This window comes from Pygoscelis adeliae, unplaced genomic scaffold (genome assembly GCF_000699105.1).
Source record: "Pygoscelis adeliae isolate BGI_AS28 unplaced genomic scaffold, ASM69910v1 Scaffold1, whole genome shotgun sequence".
Taxonomy (NCBI): Eukaryota; Metazoa; Chordata; class Aves; order Sphenisciformes; family Spheniscidae; genus Pygoscelis; species Pygoscelis adeliae.
Window position 1 is genome coordinate 2166158 of NW_008824051.1, and position 17472 is coordinate 2183629.

At 40.2% G+C, this 17472-nt stretch overlaps 1 protein-coding gene across 1 annotated transcript in view; it reads right to left on the reverse strand.

Moving 5' to 3' along the window:
* MSH2 (mutS homolog 2) overlaps window positions 1-16708 on the reverse strand; it is a 53301-nt gene extending 36593 nt beyond the window's left edge. The window contains exons 1-6 of the mRNA XM_009333680.1: window positions 16696-16708; window positions 14746-14900; window positions 14058-14336; window positions 13584-13730; window positions 12327-12476; window positions 9789-9922 (exon numbers count right to left, since the gene is read on the reverse strand). Of these exons, the coding sequence (XP_009331955.1) occupies window positions 9789-9922; window positions 12327-12476; window positions 13584-13730; window positions 14058-14336; window positions 14746-14900; window positions 16696-16708 (878 nt within the window). The remainder of the gene's footprint in view (window positions 1-9788; window positions 9923-12326; window positions 12477-13583; window positions 13731-14057; window positions 14337-14745; window positions 14901-16695) is intronic.
* Between the last annotated feature and the right edge of the window lie 764 nt (window positions 16709-17472).

A 17472-nucleotide genomic window follows, 5' to 3' on the forward strand; every position in this document is an offset into this window, starting at 1 on the left:
GAATTCCTGCATGTACCATTTGAGTATTATGTCAAAGCATAGAGATAGTAAATTAAAGCCCTGAGATTACATTGGGGTACCAGGCACAAAATAACTATTTTCTATAACAATCAAGCAAAGCTTTGGAAGCTGTTATGTATTGACTGTGAGGTTGCAAGCTAATGAGCTCAGAATAAATAAATAAAAAAAAAAACCAAACAGGATTCTCAGAAAAAGCATTGTTAACTCCAATATAATGTTTTCTTCCCCAAAGATACTTATTGAAGCCTTATTTATTCTGAAATAGGTTACCAATAATTCGCTATTTTTGCACAAGTGTTTAAACATTTTCCAACCCCAGCAGATTCAGCAAGGTAAAGAAGAAAACAATTCTTCAGCAGAAAAATAAAATCTTGGGTCTTATCCTTGCCAGCAAGGTACCACTTGATGCAATTAAGATCTTGCTCCTGAAGCAGACTGCTGCAACAGCAATATTTTTAGACCCTGAGGGAAGGGAGTGCCTGGCATCATTCTGAAGCATATGCAAATAAAGCAGCAGCACACAAGCAGAGCTCGCTTTGCCTCCTCTAGCCAGAAAGCACGTCAAAGCAAAAAAACTGCAGGGCTCTGGGGCACGCACATAAATTCCCTACGACAAAAAGTAAGAGAAGCTGAAAGGAAACATTTTTTTCTTCGTTTATAAGGCAAGGCCGGCAGCGCTCCTGATGGTACTATCACACACTTATCTCTTCACATGGCCAAGAGCCGCAGGCTGCAAGCTGTGTTTCAGAGCAATAAAGGAGAGGGATCTTCAGGAGCATTTCTACAGGCAGGCGATGACCACAGCTTGTCAAGGGTCCCACTGTTTCTCTCCAGATAGGACAGAAGGCCACCTATGCTCTGCAGCAGGGACCCGAAGAGGCCTACCAGCATCTCCCTCTCACCAGCTCCCGCTGACGGTTCACTTTGTGGTTGGGACTACTCCATGCTCCCGTGGCAGATCAGCCCTGCTCTGCAAGACTTGGGTCCCGAAAATATTAAAACATTTAAAGCAAAAAGTATTGTTCCTATCTATATTCTAAAGAAATTTTCATACACCTGTGCATCCAACCTACACGATCACCCCAGTCACAGTTAAAACCAAAACCAAGTGTATTTTATTTCCCATTCCACAGCCTGGGTATATTACTTACAGTAACAGTCAGCTATCCAAGTTATAGAAAAGGAAAATAAACCTTCACTTATGTTTCTCAAAAGTTATGTTTCCCAAATAGGAGTAAAGTTTATTTTTTAGTTATTACTGAGAACTGCCATTCAGGCTAGAGTTTTATGTAACAGCACTATTTAGATTTGATTCATCACTCCTCCTCATTCTCAGTTAAGAAATAACAAAATTATTACCCTTAAAGAATTAAACAGCTCCACAGAAGAGAAGCTGGAATAAGAAGGGAAAATTCTCACCTTATAGCAACCTGCTACTTCACAGAACGATAAACTCTGTTCCCAACTTTTAAACGTGCATGCTTATTGAAGAAAAAACATACAGAAGATCCATCAGCAAAGTTGAATTTTGACTATAAGATGTTTTACACAGCAAATCATCTCCCACCTCAAAAACCCACCACAATCTTGCTGGATTAAACAGTCTCTTACCCTCAAGGAACTTTACAGACAAAAGCAGTAAGAGGATAATTCATAAAACAAGATTCTCTAAGTATCTCCTAAACACTTCAGCGGAGACATGTTTTCTGTCTTCCCAATGTTACAAGAGACTTGATTTATTATTTCCACGCATATATTATTTTTCATAAAGTTTCCATAGTCTGTCTTCTGTAAGAGCTAAAAAATATTCAAGCAGCATATTCATAGTGAATTTGTCAGAAAGGCAGCAGGTTTATTGAGCAATGGTAGCCAACAGCTCCATTCCACAGATTCAGACACTTTTCCAATTTGAGGATAGACAGATATCCAATTTATCCTTCTGTAGCAAGTTTGGTAATCCAACTCACACTATAAATTAATTAGCGTAAGCTCTAAAAAAGTCAAGATACCAAGAGAAAGCAAACACTTACAAGTCAGATCATTAAATCTGAAGAACAGGCTTTTGGTATTGCTTGATCTGCATTTAAGAAGATGTTAATCTTCTCATGTTTATGATGATAGCAGGTCATGGACCAGCTGCAGAGGAGCAAAAGGATTAATTTTAGATGGCAACTTTCCTCACTTTCTCATGGATTAGTTTTCATCAGGTGAGCAAGCCAAACCAAATTATTCTGTAGCTATGAGACCAAAAAAAGGAGCAGCAGGAGCTGAAGGCCAGAAAGGCTAACTGGGATTGCCCCTTTTGGCAACTGCCTAGTTTCACTGGATTAGATGCTATACAACACTACATCCTCGATTATTTTAGCGTGCTAAATTCCCCATCAAAAGATGAACCAAGCAGCTACATGAACACTAGTGCCAGTGCCAATACCAATAGAACTGGTGACAATCCACGGTCAGGGAAGCATGACTACACCTTTTGATTTGAATAGTTACAGACAGCGTCAGCCAACTATGAAACAACTCAGTGTCACAGGTTGCTGCATGATGCCTAAGGGTCAAAACCAAAAAACCTGCACACTGAATTCTGACCACTGAAGACCAAGGAAATCCTACGTACAGAACAGCTAGTGTGAGCAAGCGTTAAGGACATGAAGGCAAAAATATCCTAATTTAAATAAAGACAAAAACAACCAGTTTCACAATTTTTTTAACATTGCCATTTCATCAGCATAGTATTTAGGCTTCTGGAAAACAAATGCCCATCTTCTAAGAACTACTAACAAACCTCCATTTCTTATATGATAACAAAGAACAATGGAGACAGCAGAGCAAGAACTCATCAAGTACTGTACAGTCATGGGCAAGTTTATAAACTCCATATAGTGAAACTGCCCCACCCAAAACCTTCCAGAGAAACCGAAGGTGGAAAACAGCTAAGGCTGCTTCTCAGCATAATGCCTTACACTGCAGAGGTTTTGTGCCAGTCTTCCTTTTTAATTAAATACAGCATTTTGGGATCCAGTGATAAAACAATATTACTGCATGGTCTTCAAAGAATAGAGACAGCTGAGGAAAGGTATTTCCATTATTATTTTTTTGTGTTTTACTCCTTGCAAGTTTCCATACATTATTAAAATTAAGAGGTTAAGTTTATTACACTCCATCAACACTAATACTCTTTTAAGTTGCTAACCTGTGCATTTCCTTAAACTAGTGCAGACTAAAAGCATACTGAACAAGTTCTATTTCTTTGCCGTAAAAACCCAAATATTTCTTCATTTGCATTCATTCTGTACAGAAGAGAAATGAAAAACTGTATGTAAACAAAACATTAAAGACTTTTACAACCCTTATACATGATAAATGAAATGAAATTACAAGTCAAGACAAAATTATCTTGCCAAGAGCTTCCGTTGCAGTTTCCTAATATGCCACCTTTCTAATGTTTGTGGATATAAATTAAACAGAGCAGAAACAATATGTTCACTGTTCTTTCATGGAGAATATACCATATTCCTGTATACAATGTTCAAATTAGTGACCACCAAGGATACTATGACAAACCAGAGAGCTTTGCACACGTACATAGTAAAAGTTTTCATATGGTCACACTCTTTAACTGGAAACTTCATTAACTTATGGCTGTGATTTTTAAAATAAATAAATAAATCCTGAATAATTAAACACAGATTCTAAGTAAAATTTAACTGCTGCAGTAATTACCATCCACCTCCTTTTGGCAGGCTGAGAGCAAAAGAACAGTATGGCAGCTACAGATTGACACCTCCCTAAATAAACAGCAATTTGATTATTTCTTAAAAATCTGAAAAACAATTTGATGTTCCAACCAAATTTTAGTTTAATTTTCATTTCCCTTGAGCCTCAAAATTCAGGTGCAAAAGAAACTGGCTAAAAGCTTAACCTTTCTATTTATTTTGCACCAAGTAAGGACTTGTCAGGATGAAGTGGGCGAGCTGGAAGTATCAACTAGGAGATACTATGACTACCTGCTCCAGTGCTGCACCCCTGAATGCCACCTATAATTTACAGATTTGCAATGCTGATACAGCTGATCCTTGACCTAGAAGGCAAATGATTTGGATAACATGCAGAATACAAACAGCTTTCAGGCACTTCTCCAGCTCAAACAGCAACATTGTCTTTCCCCACACCTGAAGGGGTCATGAAAGGACGCTTTTTCAACTTTTACATCCCCCTGTTCCCTCCTCAAACAAGAAAACTAAAACCAAGCCTCTTGCAACACAAGAATCTAAGCTTTTTAATAGGTTTCAAGCACCTGGGATTTTGATGGAAATTCCTTCCGAAAGACGTGGCCTGACGTGCTTGACTAATAAAGCTTTTGTTTAATGTTTCTAGACAGCACTCACTGCCCACCTCAGTTTTACAAGCAAACCCAAATGAAACTACAGGTTATTAGTAGTTTTGAAAATAGTAAACGTAGGTGAAGGGAGGGGAGAGGGTTAAAGAAGCAGCATTGAGAGCTTCACACTCCAAACATTTCTCTAGGGGACTTAGAGATGGTAACTTTTGGAATGACAAAGGTGACATTTTTCTAACATTTCTAGAGGCTTATTGGGAAGCCAACACCATTTTCATGTCACTGGAATGACAACTTCTTTCATACGAAATATTTATTGCATCATGATCTGCATGACAATAACAAATCACATTTCTGTCTTCCAACTAGCTCAGATTCAACCTGTATTTCAGAAGCTTCTTTACAGGCATTAGGGGCACTCCCAGCATTTAACGTGCATTTTAATTAAGCCATTTAGACAAAGCTCCAAGTTGGTCACATTCTCCCCTCCCTTACCAAAGACACAGGCCACCACCTACTAATTTAACTGCCTGAAATCAGTCTGTTGCTGTGAAGAAGTACTGACTTGTACTCAGAAAAGTGCTGAAGGTCTTTCCAGAGCTGCTAACCATAATGACAGAAGCAACAAAGCCTATCTGCAATGCTTTGCAGGGACAGCTGCAGGTTAGAGAAGAACACAAAAGCAGTGAAAACCTATCGCAGAACAATTTACATTGGAAGGGCACTCAAGGCCTCTAGTACTACTCAAGGCCCTTGCTCAAAACAAGGCTAATTTCAGCTGAACACTGAACAAGAACAGAAATCCCTCCATCTCTCTGAGCACACACCAGAGTCTGACCATCCTCATGGTGAAGATTTTTTTCTTTATATCCAGCTGGAGGGTCCTTTGGTGAAGCTGGTGTCTGTTTTGTCTCATGCTTTTGCTGTGCCCTTGCAAGAAGCACCTGGCTTCACCTTCTCTGTGACTCCCACCCACTAGGCAGCTGAAACCAGCAGCTAGGTCTGCCCCTTAGTCTTCTCTTCTCCAGGCTACAAACCCAGCTCCCTCCGCCTCTCCTCACACACCACGTGCTGCAGCCCACGACCCTGCTCAGTGCCTTTCCGCTGGACCGGCTCCTGTTTGTCCATCTACCTGTACTGCAAAGCCCCACACTGGACACAATACTCTAGATGCAGCCTCACAGCTACCAAGCAGATGTGAACAATCACGTTCCTCAACCTGCTCTTACTAGTGGAGCCCGGTGCGCAGTCACCCTTTGCTGCTGCAAGGGCACACTGACGACTTGTCTGCTGGAATGTACAAAGATGCAAGTATTGTGCTTCACTCCCGTGGGTGCCGGGGTGGTTCAAGTCCTCCAGGAGAGCCAGGGCCTATGATCATGTTTCTTCCTGTTGTCTCAAGGTGTCTTTGCCCACTTCTTCATCTTGACGGGGCAGGTGTGCTGCAGATGCTCACTGTAATGCCCCCCAACCTTGCTGTCCCATAATCCTGACCCATAAGCTCTTGACCATAAGCTCTTGATAGGCCCGCCACCCCCTCACAGCAGAGCTCTGCGCATTCAGGCCACACCTCTGCAGAAACACAACCCCTCCAACTCCCCTGCCCAGCCTTCGTAAAGAGCACTACAGCACTCCAGTTGCTCGATGACATTTCTGCGATCTGAGGGAGATCAAAGGCCTGCAATGCACACAGACTTCTCATTTCACCTGGCTGTTTCTCATCAATGCCGTGTATTCCTGTGCACCTGAGATAAGCCCTCAGTCACACAGCTTCTGAGCTATCCCATATGCATTACCCCACTCTGTCCCTCCATTTATCTGCTAGAGAAAGCATGTTAGGTTAACTTATTACTAAATAAAGCCCTGTAAAGGCATTCAAGCCTGCCTACACCAGCTAGCAACAAGTTGGGGTTTTTTTCATTTTTAAACAAGCTGCTACTTTAATTGTCATTCAAGACTGATTCATGAGAATGTTCTACAAACTTGGAAATTTTACCCTGCTAGCCATTGATTCACCTCAAGCTTCCTAAATCTATTACTTTGTGACTCTGCTAGAGATAGGACTGGTTTCTACAATTTGGCCCCCGTGCAGCACAGTATTTAGGAAAACAAGAGAAAAGGTCAAAACAGGCTTGAATCGGAAAAAGTGATGTTAGAGTACAGCCTGTAACTCCTCTGGAACTGAGATCCCTGCACCTTTTCTACTGCAGAACATAGACGTGTAAGATGTTCGGCCACAGTATGCATAGAGGACTAAAAATGTCAGCTGGAATTTCATATTTGTGCTGTGCACAAGTGTCAGATAGCACTTCCCCCCAAAAAAAGAAAAAAAAATATATATATATATTCAGCACAAGTTCCCTTCTCAGGGCATAACAAGCACTATTTTACATTCTGCCACATTTCTCAGATTTTCCAGTATCTGAAAAACAAACATTACATACTGAAGTTGCTTGCTGTGTCGCAGTCAATCGCGTTATGCAATTAATAGATGTATTTGCACTTCCTGTCTCTGCAACTACATTTTAATTTCAGAAATATTCTGACTATACAACAAGGAGCAAGAACCTTATCTACCTGCATTCTGAACACACCACATGGGAGAAGCAGGGCTGTATCTTGTATGCTTATGACTGATAATTATTTTTTTAATCATGGAAAACCAGCCAGACATGGGCAGAACCCCATGTCTTTCAAGACAGACAAGTATCAGGAACCCCTGTTTTCTTAGTCCTCATTAGGAGCTGTTCCAGTTGATAAACATTATTTTATCTGAAGCATAGGCAATATGTACTTTAATTTGTGTTGTTACTGTATCTATGGTTAATACGGACTAGTGACACAACACTGTGTTCTATTTATCCATAAATGTTAACAACACATTGCAGGTTACAAACTACTGAAAGAGGATCCATTTAGCTCCAAAAGATGACTTGCACCACCTACAGATCTTAACAGAGGGTTGCAAGAGTCTAACTGACAAGTTTTTTAAATAGTCAGACATCCATTCTACACTACTGGAATAAAAGTTAAGTCAAAATACCTCTTGAATGAGCAAAACAACAGGCCTACTCCAAAACACTGTCATCTAACATCAGTCCAACCTGGGTAGCTTAGCCTAGTTTGATAAGAGGTTTGCACTGGTTAGTGTTAAATAGGGTGCTTTAATGTGGCACACTTCAAGCTAAGAAATAATCAGTAACTCACCTTGACAACAAAGGAAGCACTGCTTTTCTGTGAACAGTAAAGGAACAGAAGTCCAGATATTTCCTTCTCAAATTATTATATGCTCTAAATTATAGTTTGTAATTCTTAAAACAGCCACAATATACAGTAGAGCATATAGAAAACAACTCAGCGACCGCCAATCTTTCCAAAGATATTTGAATCTGTCAGTACATCTCATCAGTCCCGCTAACAGCTTCTCTTATTATGCTTGTTCCTTTGGATTAAAAAAAACAGTCCTACATGCTTTGAACAGCGTTAAGATTGGGAAGATGGCACACCAGCAGTTTACGAGTAAAATACATTGCTTTTATCCCAAAGCTTTGGCTTTGGGATAAAAGTATGAAAGAGCAAGTTCATCAACTAGTTCACCAAACTAGTACTTGAAAGCAAGATACATTAAGACTGGCTTAGCTATGCTGCAGAATAAACTGCAAAGTATGACTGTAGTCATACTATAGTATTTCACTGTCTGTAAGTACAGATTGAAACAAACTACTTTTTACAAATTGCAACCCTGATGATTCTGTGGCTGGGCATGATACAGGAAGATATCAATGGACCTCCTTCAACCTCGTAACACTTGGATACACCAACCTTTACAAGCTTCTCTAAGAGCTTAACTCCATTGAATTACTCCCCTCCTCCTTTAAATATAGCTTTTCCTAAATGCTGTCAACATTAGCCATACAGAATCGCAAAACAAAATGTGGAAGTTATCATAACCTCTACAGAACAGGTCAAGTTACATTTTCTGCCTACAATTTAACCCCAGCTTTATAAAGAAAACACCATCTCTCTTCCAAACTTGCAGGACTTCTGATGCACAGTAATGAGCAAACAAGTCTGACACAAAAGTTAAAATTTCCAATGTTTACTTTGACATAAGAAAACTACAAATGGGAGTAATAACTTTCAAAATCTTAAAACCAACATAACCATAAAATTAAAGTTGGCTTAGATCTTAGGATCCAAAACTAACAGAAATAGATGATCCTGGGCACATAATCAAGAACTATTGATGAAAGCATTCAATAAACCTGGGGACAAACATTTCAGTGTCACATTAATAACATTTCTAGGAGTGCTCTGATCAAGTTACTAGGTACCATTCTGCAAATGATTAGAGAAAGTAGAAAAAATTGTTGAAGAGAAGCAGAATAACTCAGTCTCCACAAATCTAGAGAGAAAACTACTCTTTGCATAACTCCTTTAAACGTCAATTTGCCCAAGCCAAAATTTCTTTTTTGGTAGTAGCAATCTGTGCTAAAGCCCAAGAGCATATACAGACATACCTGTAATGCCTTATCTGAAGAATGAGCCTTAGAGAAAATATCAAAGTTAAATTCAGTTTTCTAGCCTCTTCTGCTTTGTCAAGATACACATTAATGTACATTTTGCCATGCATTAACGTGCTGTTCACTTGAGTTGTATGAACTTTGATTTTGTATGATAAGCTATATTTAGCACGAGTTTAAAAAAGTATAGCTTTTGTCTCCATGGTGAACATAATCAAGAGATAAACACACACGCTGTAGGAATATGGCCATTGCAGTTTTTCTTTCTGAAGGATTGAGAATTATCTGTACATTCTCAGCAGAGATTTGCCAAATTCTCTAAGGCTTCGTATCAACTGATACTACTATCTACTGGTAGGGCAGACGCATGATGACAGGCAGCAGTGTGAAAGAGCAAGGAAGAAAGAGACCACTCATATTTGGGCCACAATATCTAGGCAAGATATGGTAGGAGTGCCCCACTGCAATCAAAGGTAGTTTTTTTTCTGGAAACAGGAAGAGGTCACTACTGCTTAATGGCTTGGATGTTTTGTTGATTTTCTTTTTAATTGATAATCTGGAAGTGACATCAAAATATTATTACACAGACTGAGCATTTGCCATATGAATAATAGTGAGGAAGTGGCTGCTACATTGCCTTAGCCTGTAGCATGAATCATTTGATGACCTAAACATATCTTTAAAATGTGATAACTGTAAAAAGCATTTAATCTAACAGTAACCTGTCAATTTGAACCTCAGGGAAAAATGCTCTGTTTAACTACAGTGTGTTACAAGATATCACATAAAAACCTCCAACCACCATTATTTCTTGGTTGTAGTATTTTGTGCTTAAAAAGAAAAAGCCTTCTGTAAAATATTTACTAACTTGCGTAAGTCTATCAAACACATAATACTGTTACCTTTCTTCAATTCTATTCTTGTCCATAAGCGGTTGTTTGATCCACTGATTAACTAGTCTTTGTCCTTGAGGGGTTCTGCATTTATTTAGTAAACCAGCTAGAGACTGTGCAGTGTTAGCATTTTCCACAGAACTCTGGAAAGGAGAAAAAAAAAGAGTTAGTGAAGTTTATTGACACCCACTGAATGGCACTCAACTTTGCTCCCTTGGAACAGATCAGTGTTTTTTCTGTACTCAACTTGGCACCCATCAAAAAAGGCCAATGAAACAGCACGGCATTAAAGTACTTACACTCTGGTCCCTGGAACATGGCAAACAAGGAATAGGTTTGGCCATTTTGAAACTAGCTGACTGAACAGGAAAGTTAGAAAGATATCTAGTCACTGGGCAGTTTGCCCTTTGAATAGGAAAAGTGGAAATACATCTAGATATTTGCTAGTTTGCCCTTCGTAAGGTCAAAAAATAGGGGTCCTGTCCATCAAAAAAAGCAGCAAGAAACAAGACTTAGGTTCAAGAGTTTTGGTTGGAGGTCTTTGAGGGGTGCTGGGGCGGGGACACAACAGAATGAGGCAACGGGAGAGAACACAGTTATCCAAATTCTCTCAAGCTGCCCCAGATCATCTTTGGAGTACTATAAACATCTCTAAACTTACTCTGTTCAGATTATAGTTCACTATCTATAATTTAGGTTTATATTAACTGGACTCAAGACAGCCTTTTGGGCATTTTTCTTGGGGTTTTGTTTGTTGCACAAACAGCTAGGAAGTAAAAATTTTGTTTAACATTGAAAAACAGCAAACAAGCTTGTTTCAACTCTTAACTTTGAAATTAAAATCTCAACCCTCTCTACCCAAGAACACCTGCAATTAAAACAACAGGAAAGCATTCAACCAGGAGCAGATCTGGATGCCTGTAAACAACTGGGATGTAGAACTAGCATCACCACAACAGTGAGAAGGTATACTGACACATTTAACCCCTGGAATATCTAATCTCCAAAGTGGATGTGCCTGTTTTCAGTGTTCTGGACGGTATTACAGATGAAAAACTTCTGAATCCAAGAAAGTGTCACAGAGTACATATATTATACACGAATAACCTACTTCAGCACATCCAAGTTGGAAGGCTACAGTTTCATATATAACCAACTGCATCTGCTGCACCATAAGAATTCTACCTACATACCTCACAGAGCAACTCAAATTAAAAAATATTTTGCCTTTGCTTTAGTGCCTGCCCAAAAGCCTCCCCACAGACAGCCTGCCACACAGACAACACCACAGCTTCCCGCTACGCGGCAAACCCCTCGTTCCAAAGGTCGCAACAGCCCCTAAAGACAGACATGGCAGTGTATTTCCTATCACAAAACACCTAACACCTGCAAGGACTTATAAAGGAATGTAGCTAAGACAGTGTTGAACTTCCTAGAACACCTCCATAAAGCTTGAGAAGAGATATAATTTTTGCTTCATTCCCTAGACAGTGAAAAAGATTCAGGAAATAAAGAAAAAAAAAAACAAAACAAAACAAAAACAAACAAGAACATCTCTCTCCAGGGTTAACCAGCTCAGATGCTGAACATAAGCTCCTTTTTCCTCCAGAAATCCCTCTAAGGTAAACAGCAGACCATATTCATGATTTCTTCCTATAAATCTGAAACTCAAGCAGATTAGCTCCAAGCAAAGATCACTAAGCAGGGTTTACTAACATGAAAACAAAAGAGAAACGCTGATACAACACACCACTTTGAGCCCACATTTTCCTACAGCTATAAAAAGGGGCAAAGCAGAAAAACAGACGTGGTGTGAGGTATGGAGGAGACTGGTAACCTGCTTGGATTTGTAGAAAACGTGTGTGAAAAGTAAAATTGACACTGGCCAGTTAGCATGCCACGGTGCTTTCAGAATGTTCGTAAGTACTGTCCTGTTCATTGCCCAGCCTGCTGCAGCCAGCCCTCCCTTTCCATCACCACCAGCAGTACTCCTGCCATATGCTTCCTGTTCCCCTAATACTACCTAATTCAGGCTCCTATCTTCTTTTCCCCAAAACAGCACTACTGCATAAAGCAACTGTGCTTTGGAGTTCCCCATCATACCACAAAACTACTCCTCCTCCCCTCCCACGCCCCGAGTCTGCTCCTGCCTGGAGATGTGAACTTCTCTGACTAAAACCAAGGAAAGACAAAGCATTCCCCACACTGCTTAGCCAGACTCCTCAGCTACAAGCATGAGGTACTTCTACGGCTCTTCCAATATCTGCATTCTACATAGACCCTCGTTTGTGGCCACTTCCTACCTCCTTGATGATCTTTTCTTCTACACCGGAAGTAAGCTAACAAAAAACAAAACCGAAAAAGGTGGTGACAGCGGTACAGCGTTTACAACACACACTGTACAGGAGTAGCTGAAAACAAAGCTAAAACGTAGAAGTTGCCATTAATCAGGATCTGGGGAGTTGCGACTGGGCAGTCAGGCTACTTACCAAGCAGCTAAATAAGTATATTGAAAAACACTTACCAATTCAAGTGTGCATTTCTTACCTGAAAAAGGTTGAGGGCTTGAACAGCTGCATTATCTAGAACCATATATTGACTAAGATCAAAAGTAGTCAGTTCAAATTGTCCAAAATTAGACTCATCTGACAGCAACTCTAAAAACTTGATAATGGCCGACAAAGACGAAACAGCAACCTGAAGTTTAAAAAAAAAAAAACAACAAACCAACATTTAGTTAAAAACACTCCTGAATCGGGGAGTATTTGACAAATGCCCCTAGAAAATTACAGTCGGGGAAGACTGAGCCATCCCAGTTCCAACAGGGCTATGAGAGACTCATCCTGTTTGACAAGACTTAATTTTCATAGGGACGTTCTACGGCACTGCAGCGTCTTTCTAGGTAGGCGCAAGAACAACGAACTAGACATTTGCATAATCTGATAAACAAAATGCGAAGTGCACGCCTCACCAGCTTTCCAAAGCTGCTATCAGGATGTTTCTGGCTCAGGAACACAAACAAGTTATTGCAGATAAATGAGATATCATGGATCATCTCAGGACATGGTTTCAGGGTTAGTTTTCAGCCAGAACAAGGATCCGATCTGACTCACTACATGGCGTTACAAACACTAGGGCCAGCACAAAAGAGAGGCAGCAGCATGACTGACTTGTTCAGCTGCAACACACTTCAAACATGTTATGAAATCACACACTAAGGGAGAATAACTCTGTACCTCACACCTGCAGTAAGCATCAGCAGTGAAGAGCATTTTAAAACATGTTTATCTCAAGCAAATTACCTCTTGTTTGCAGCTAAGAACAAACATGTTCAGTTCACATGCAGGCACTAAATCATATGCTTGAGCCATAAGATGATATAAAACACAAAAATATTATCATAAACATTACTTTGTTTTCAAATACCAATTTTCCTGTCATGCAAAATAATCAAAGTATTGTATTTCAGTCCTTAGGCTAGACAGATTATGAATACGAAGCACCTCTTGTGCACAGTCTATTCGCTTACCAGAGTTTACTACTTCAGAGAGGTAAGTGAAGGGTTTTCTCATTTTTTTTTCCAAGACCCCTGGAATCCAACTTTGACACAGACTCAAGCCCAGCAGAACTGCTAAACGCTTCAGCAAGAATATAGTTTAATATACCATGGGTTGTACAATATAGTTTCCCAGAAGTATGGGAATCCAGCATAAAACAGGACCAGTGGAGATCAGCTCACAACAGGTGCACACACCACTCTGCTTCTAAAAAACAGGAGCACATTAAACACTGCTCTGTGCTCACCTGCTTTTCCATCTCTGGCAATGCCGCACTATTCATTTGTTCTTCTTTTTTTGATTTTAACAAGCGATTGAGATCCTGAACAATATCTTTTGTTGTAAAATCCGCCTTCTTCCTGTCTGTAATCAGGATTCCTCCCCTCTGAATGACCTGTTGTCCATAAATATACAGGTTTATTACTTTCAATATTCAGGGGACAGATGTTCATCACAGAGAAGCAAACCCTGAAGAGAGATTTATTTACTGCTAGGTTGCAGAGAGAATGACAGACAAGATTTTACCCTTAGAACAACTCTTGCTGATTAAAATGCAAATGACTCAACAGACAAATAATACATTTTGGATGCGTAAATCAAAACTTCGAGTTAACATATTGCTCCTTCATTTTTCCATATACCATGGAGCCTCGCTAATAAGCTAGAATACAGCTTTTTAGATAAACTTTTATCTAACCGTAAGCCACAATGGTTCCCTTACTTGTCGTAGTTTTCCCATCTCGCCTGCAGTCTCTCCTCCTGGTAGCACACATTCCTTCGGGCCTAGTTGAACCAGCAGAGCTTCAAGGTTTGAGAACTGGTCATTATCTGGAAACTCACAGACACTCAATTTTCTCAGCGTAGTGTCGACATACCCCACTCCTACTACTCTTTGTCCGTCAGCAGTAGACAGCTTAACCCCCACAACCCCAATGGCCGTTGACATATCATTGTTGGCAAAGAGAACTTCCTCAAACTGGGCAAGATTTCCTGGAGAACCCTATTTAGAAAAGAAATATACTTTTAAAGAGTGTGTATATACACACATACTTTTTTTTTTCCTTTAGAAAGGACAACAACTGATAAAACTAAGTACTGAACAGCCCATTAATATAAAACATACAGCTGTTTTATTTTTTTAACCATTAAAATTTTACATATCATCTACACAAAGTGAACTACTTCAGGTTTCTTTTATTTCCCAACCTATGGCAAAGATACAGAACAAGCACTTCCAGCCTTAGAGCAGTAGAAAATACAGGGATATATAACAGACCGCACAATTTACCATCATACCACCAATGTCAGTCCCTGAAAATCCCAAAACTCCAAGCTGAGGGGCTCAGGAAAGAGTTATGGGTTTTTTTTCTTTCATCTCACAATTATAAAGAAAGGTAAGGCAATTGTACCTTGTATGCTAAATACCAGTCATTTTCTTTGATAGATTTACTCCCTGCTTTGTTCTTGTAAACTTCAACTCTGTAATGACGAACCAGAAGCAGATCTCTCACGAAAGATTCAAAGTTCATTTTACTAAGCACAACACTCTCAAGCTTCTGAGTTCCTACAAAAAAGGAAAAAAGAAAATTACGAGACACCTGAATTTGTTGATAAAGTTTATTTTCTGTGATCAAAATCCCCCAGAACAGCCTTCAGGAAGGACGCTACTCCAGTATCAAAGAAACAAACATGTAAAATCCATAAAACAACACACAACCACAACATTCAACTGGTTAATATTAAGAATGAAGAAAGCATACTCCATAGCCAAATAAAAACGTTCATTTCCAAATATCACTAGATCTATACATACATATATACAAAGAGATTTGTTCCTCTCACGCTTCCCCTTTCTTTACAATATTCTTGATCTGGTTTTCTAATTAATGTTTCACACATTTTAATCTAATGAGTGGTGGAAGCCTGCTACAGGTTTTCCTTCTGGATGACATCTTTTCTTTCCTGGATAAGCCACTCCCGTTGACAGAACAGACTGTCACCCTAGTCGCACTCAGAAGATGGCAAGACACACCTGCCAAGACATTTCCCTTTTATCACAACATATACTGTGAGAACAACATTCTCAAAAAAGTTTAAAAGTTTACATTAAAACCTAACTTAGAAAGTGCCTAATTGACAAACTTCTCGCTTCTGTTCCTATAAGGGTATAGGCAGATGATACAGTTGAACAAGTTTAATTCCGTACAGCTGCCAAGAGGAGCAATACCACTTCTACCTCCCCACCTCCCGTGCCACCTCTGGCACCAGCCTACTCACAGAATAAGGTAATTCCACTACTAAACAAATTGGGGTTTCAGGTGGGTACATTAAGTTTTCTGCCAGACTGGCAAGTGGAATTAACTCAGACTGGCGTCAGATACATGAGCGCTAGACGACATATAAAGTAAGCAGAAGCAATAGATAGGGATTATCACATCCCTCGTTTCGGTAGCATGCCTTCATCATATTTGAGGGTCTTCCTCCCTTTACATGAAAGATGTTAAACAGCGAATTTCCACACCCATAAGAACTCATGGGTTTATTTTAAATAGGATTTTTTCATTTTCTTTCCCCAAATCTCTAGTGAGACTTTTTTTGGAAGCAGGTAAAAAAACTAATTCCACATAATTAGGTTCTCTTTCCCAGTGCAGAACTGTCCAACGAAACACAATTTTTCTTCTTTTCAGCTGAGACTATATAATACTCTAGCAGGGGGCGGGGGGCAGCTGAAGCTGATGGGTGCTTTGAAATCATCCTGAAAGCAAAAAAATGTAGTTTTATGCTGATTTTTAGTTGGATATGCTAGATAAGGCTTTAAAGGTTTTAAAACCGGAGCTGATAGTCACAGGCTTACATCTGCGAAATGATCACTTTTAAATGGAATACAAAAATAATACTGATGCCTGTTTCTCTAGTCTGGAAGACATAAAACTCTACGCTTGAAACTATCAAGCTCTGCAACTTCTCCACAGGTTGTTTTTTGGTGAGGTTTTTTTACGGTTTTGGGGAGGGTTTGGGGTTTTTTTTGTTTTTTACATATTAGCTCATCACTTGCAATAGAAAGTGAAAAGCATGTGAGAATGTCATTCTCTCTTTAATGCCATTGCGCACACACACAAAAAATTAATTCATAACAAACAGGTTTATTTTGCAAATATGAGCCAATAACTTTGCAACATTATGTTTCTGAGATTAAGGATAATATTAAGGTTTGCCTCTTCTGACAAGATAATTTATCTCAATGCTCTTACATCCGACACCTGCAAGCTCCACCGTCTTATACCAAGAGATAAGTAAAAAGCAACAGGGGGTGGATGGAAGAGAAAATCTTATGCAATACATAATTAAACATAATTTACTTCTGCAGGCCATTGTTAGTCACGCGTGATGTTACCATTGCTTACCTATCACCTGCACTACAGAACTGCATGAGCCCCGTCCTCAGATACCACAGAAAATACCACGCAATCATTTTCACAAATGGAAATCTACCAATGCGCTGGAAGAGTGTTATTAACTGCTGTTAGCCTATGCAACACGTTGTGTTCAACCAACTATCCGCATCTGACAGCCCCGTAGTATGCGCTTATGTGATGAGCAGCATACACTCGGGACTGTTCTTCCTGCTGTAGATCCCTTCCCACGATTGTACACCTACGTCTGTCACACACATCCTACTCAGAATGGCTACCAACTACCATGTCAAAGCCGCGAGGCTGAAGAAGAAAGGTTTGCATTCAGTTATGCCTGCTTTCAAGCCGCAATTGATCAGAGCGGACGTTAAAATCCAAAGACCTCTTAATATCTCCCTTCCCACGTTCATCAGCACAGAGAACAGCAGCTCTGGTCCCTGCCTTCACTCTCGGCAACACCCGGGGTGCCGCAGGCTTCAGCAGCCCCGTGCCTGCCAGCAGTTACACGGTGACCCGGAGCGGGAAGAGAACAGCCGCACCTCACGCTCTCTCGCCCTGACACAAGGTCCCGACCCTTGAAAAACGACGCCACGGAGAACTTAAGCCCAAGGCAGCCACGAAAGACCACGACTGAACGCGAAAACACCCAGCCTCCCGGCCCGAGTGACACCCCGGAGGCCTTGCCCCTGGAGAACACGCCACTGCCGCACCGGCTACCGGGGG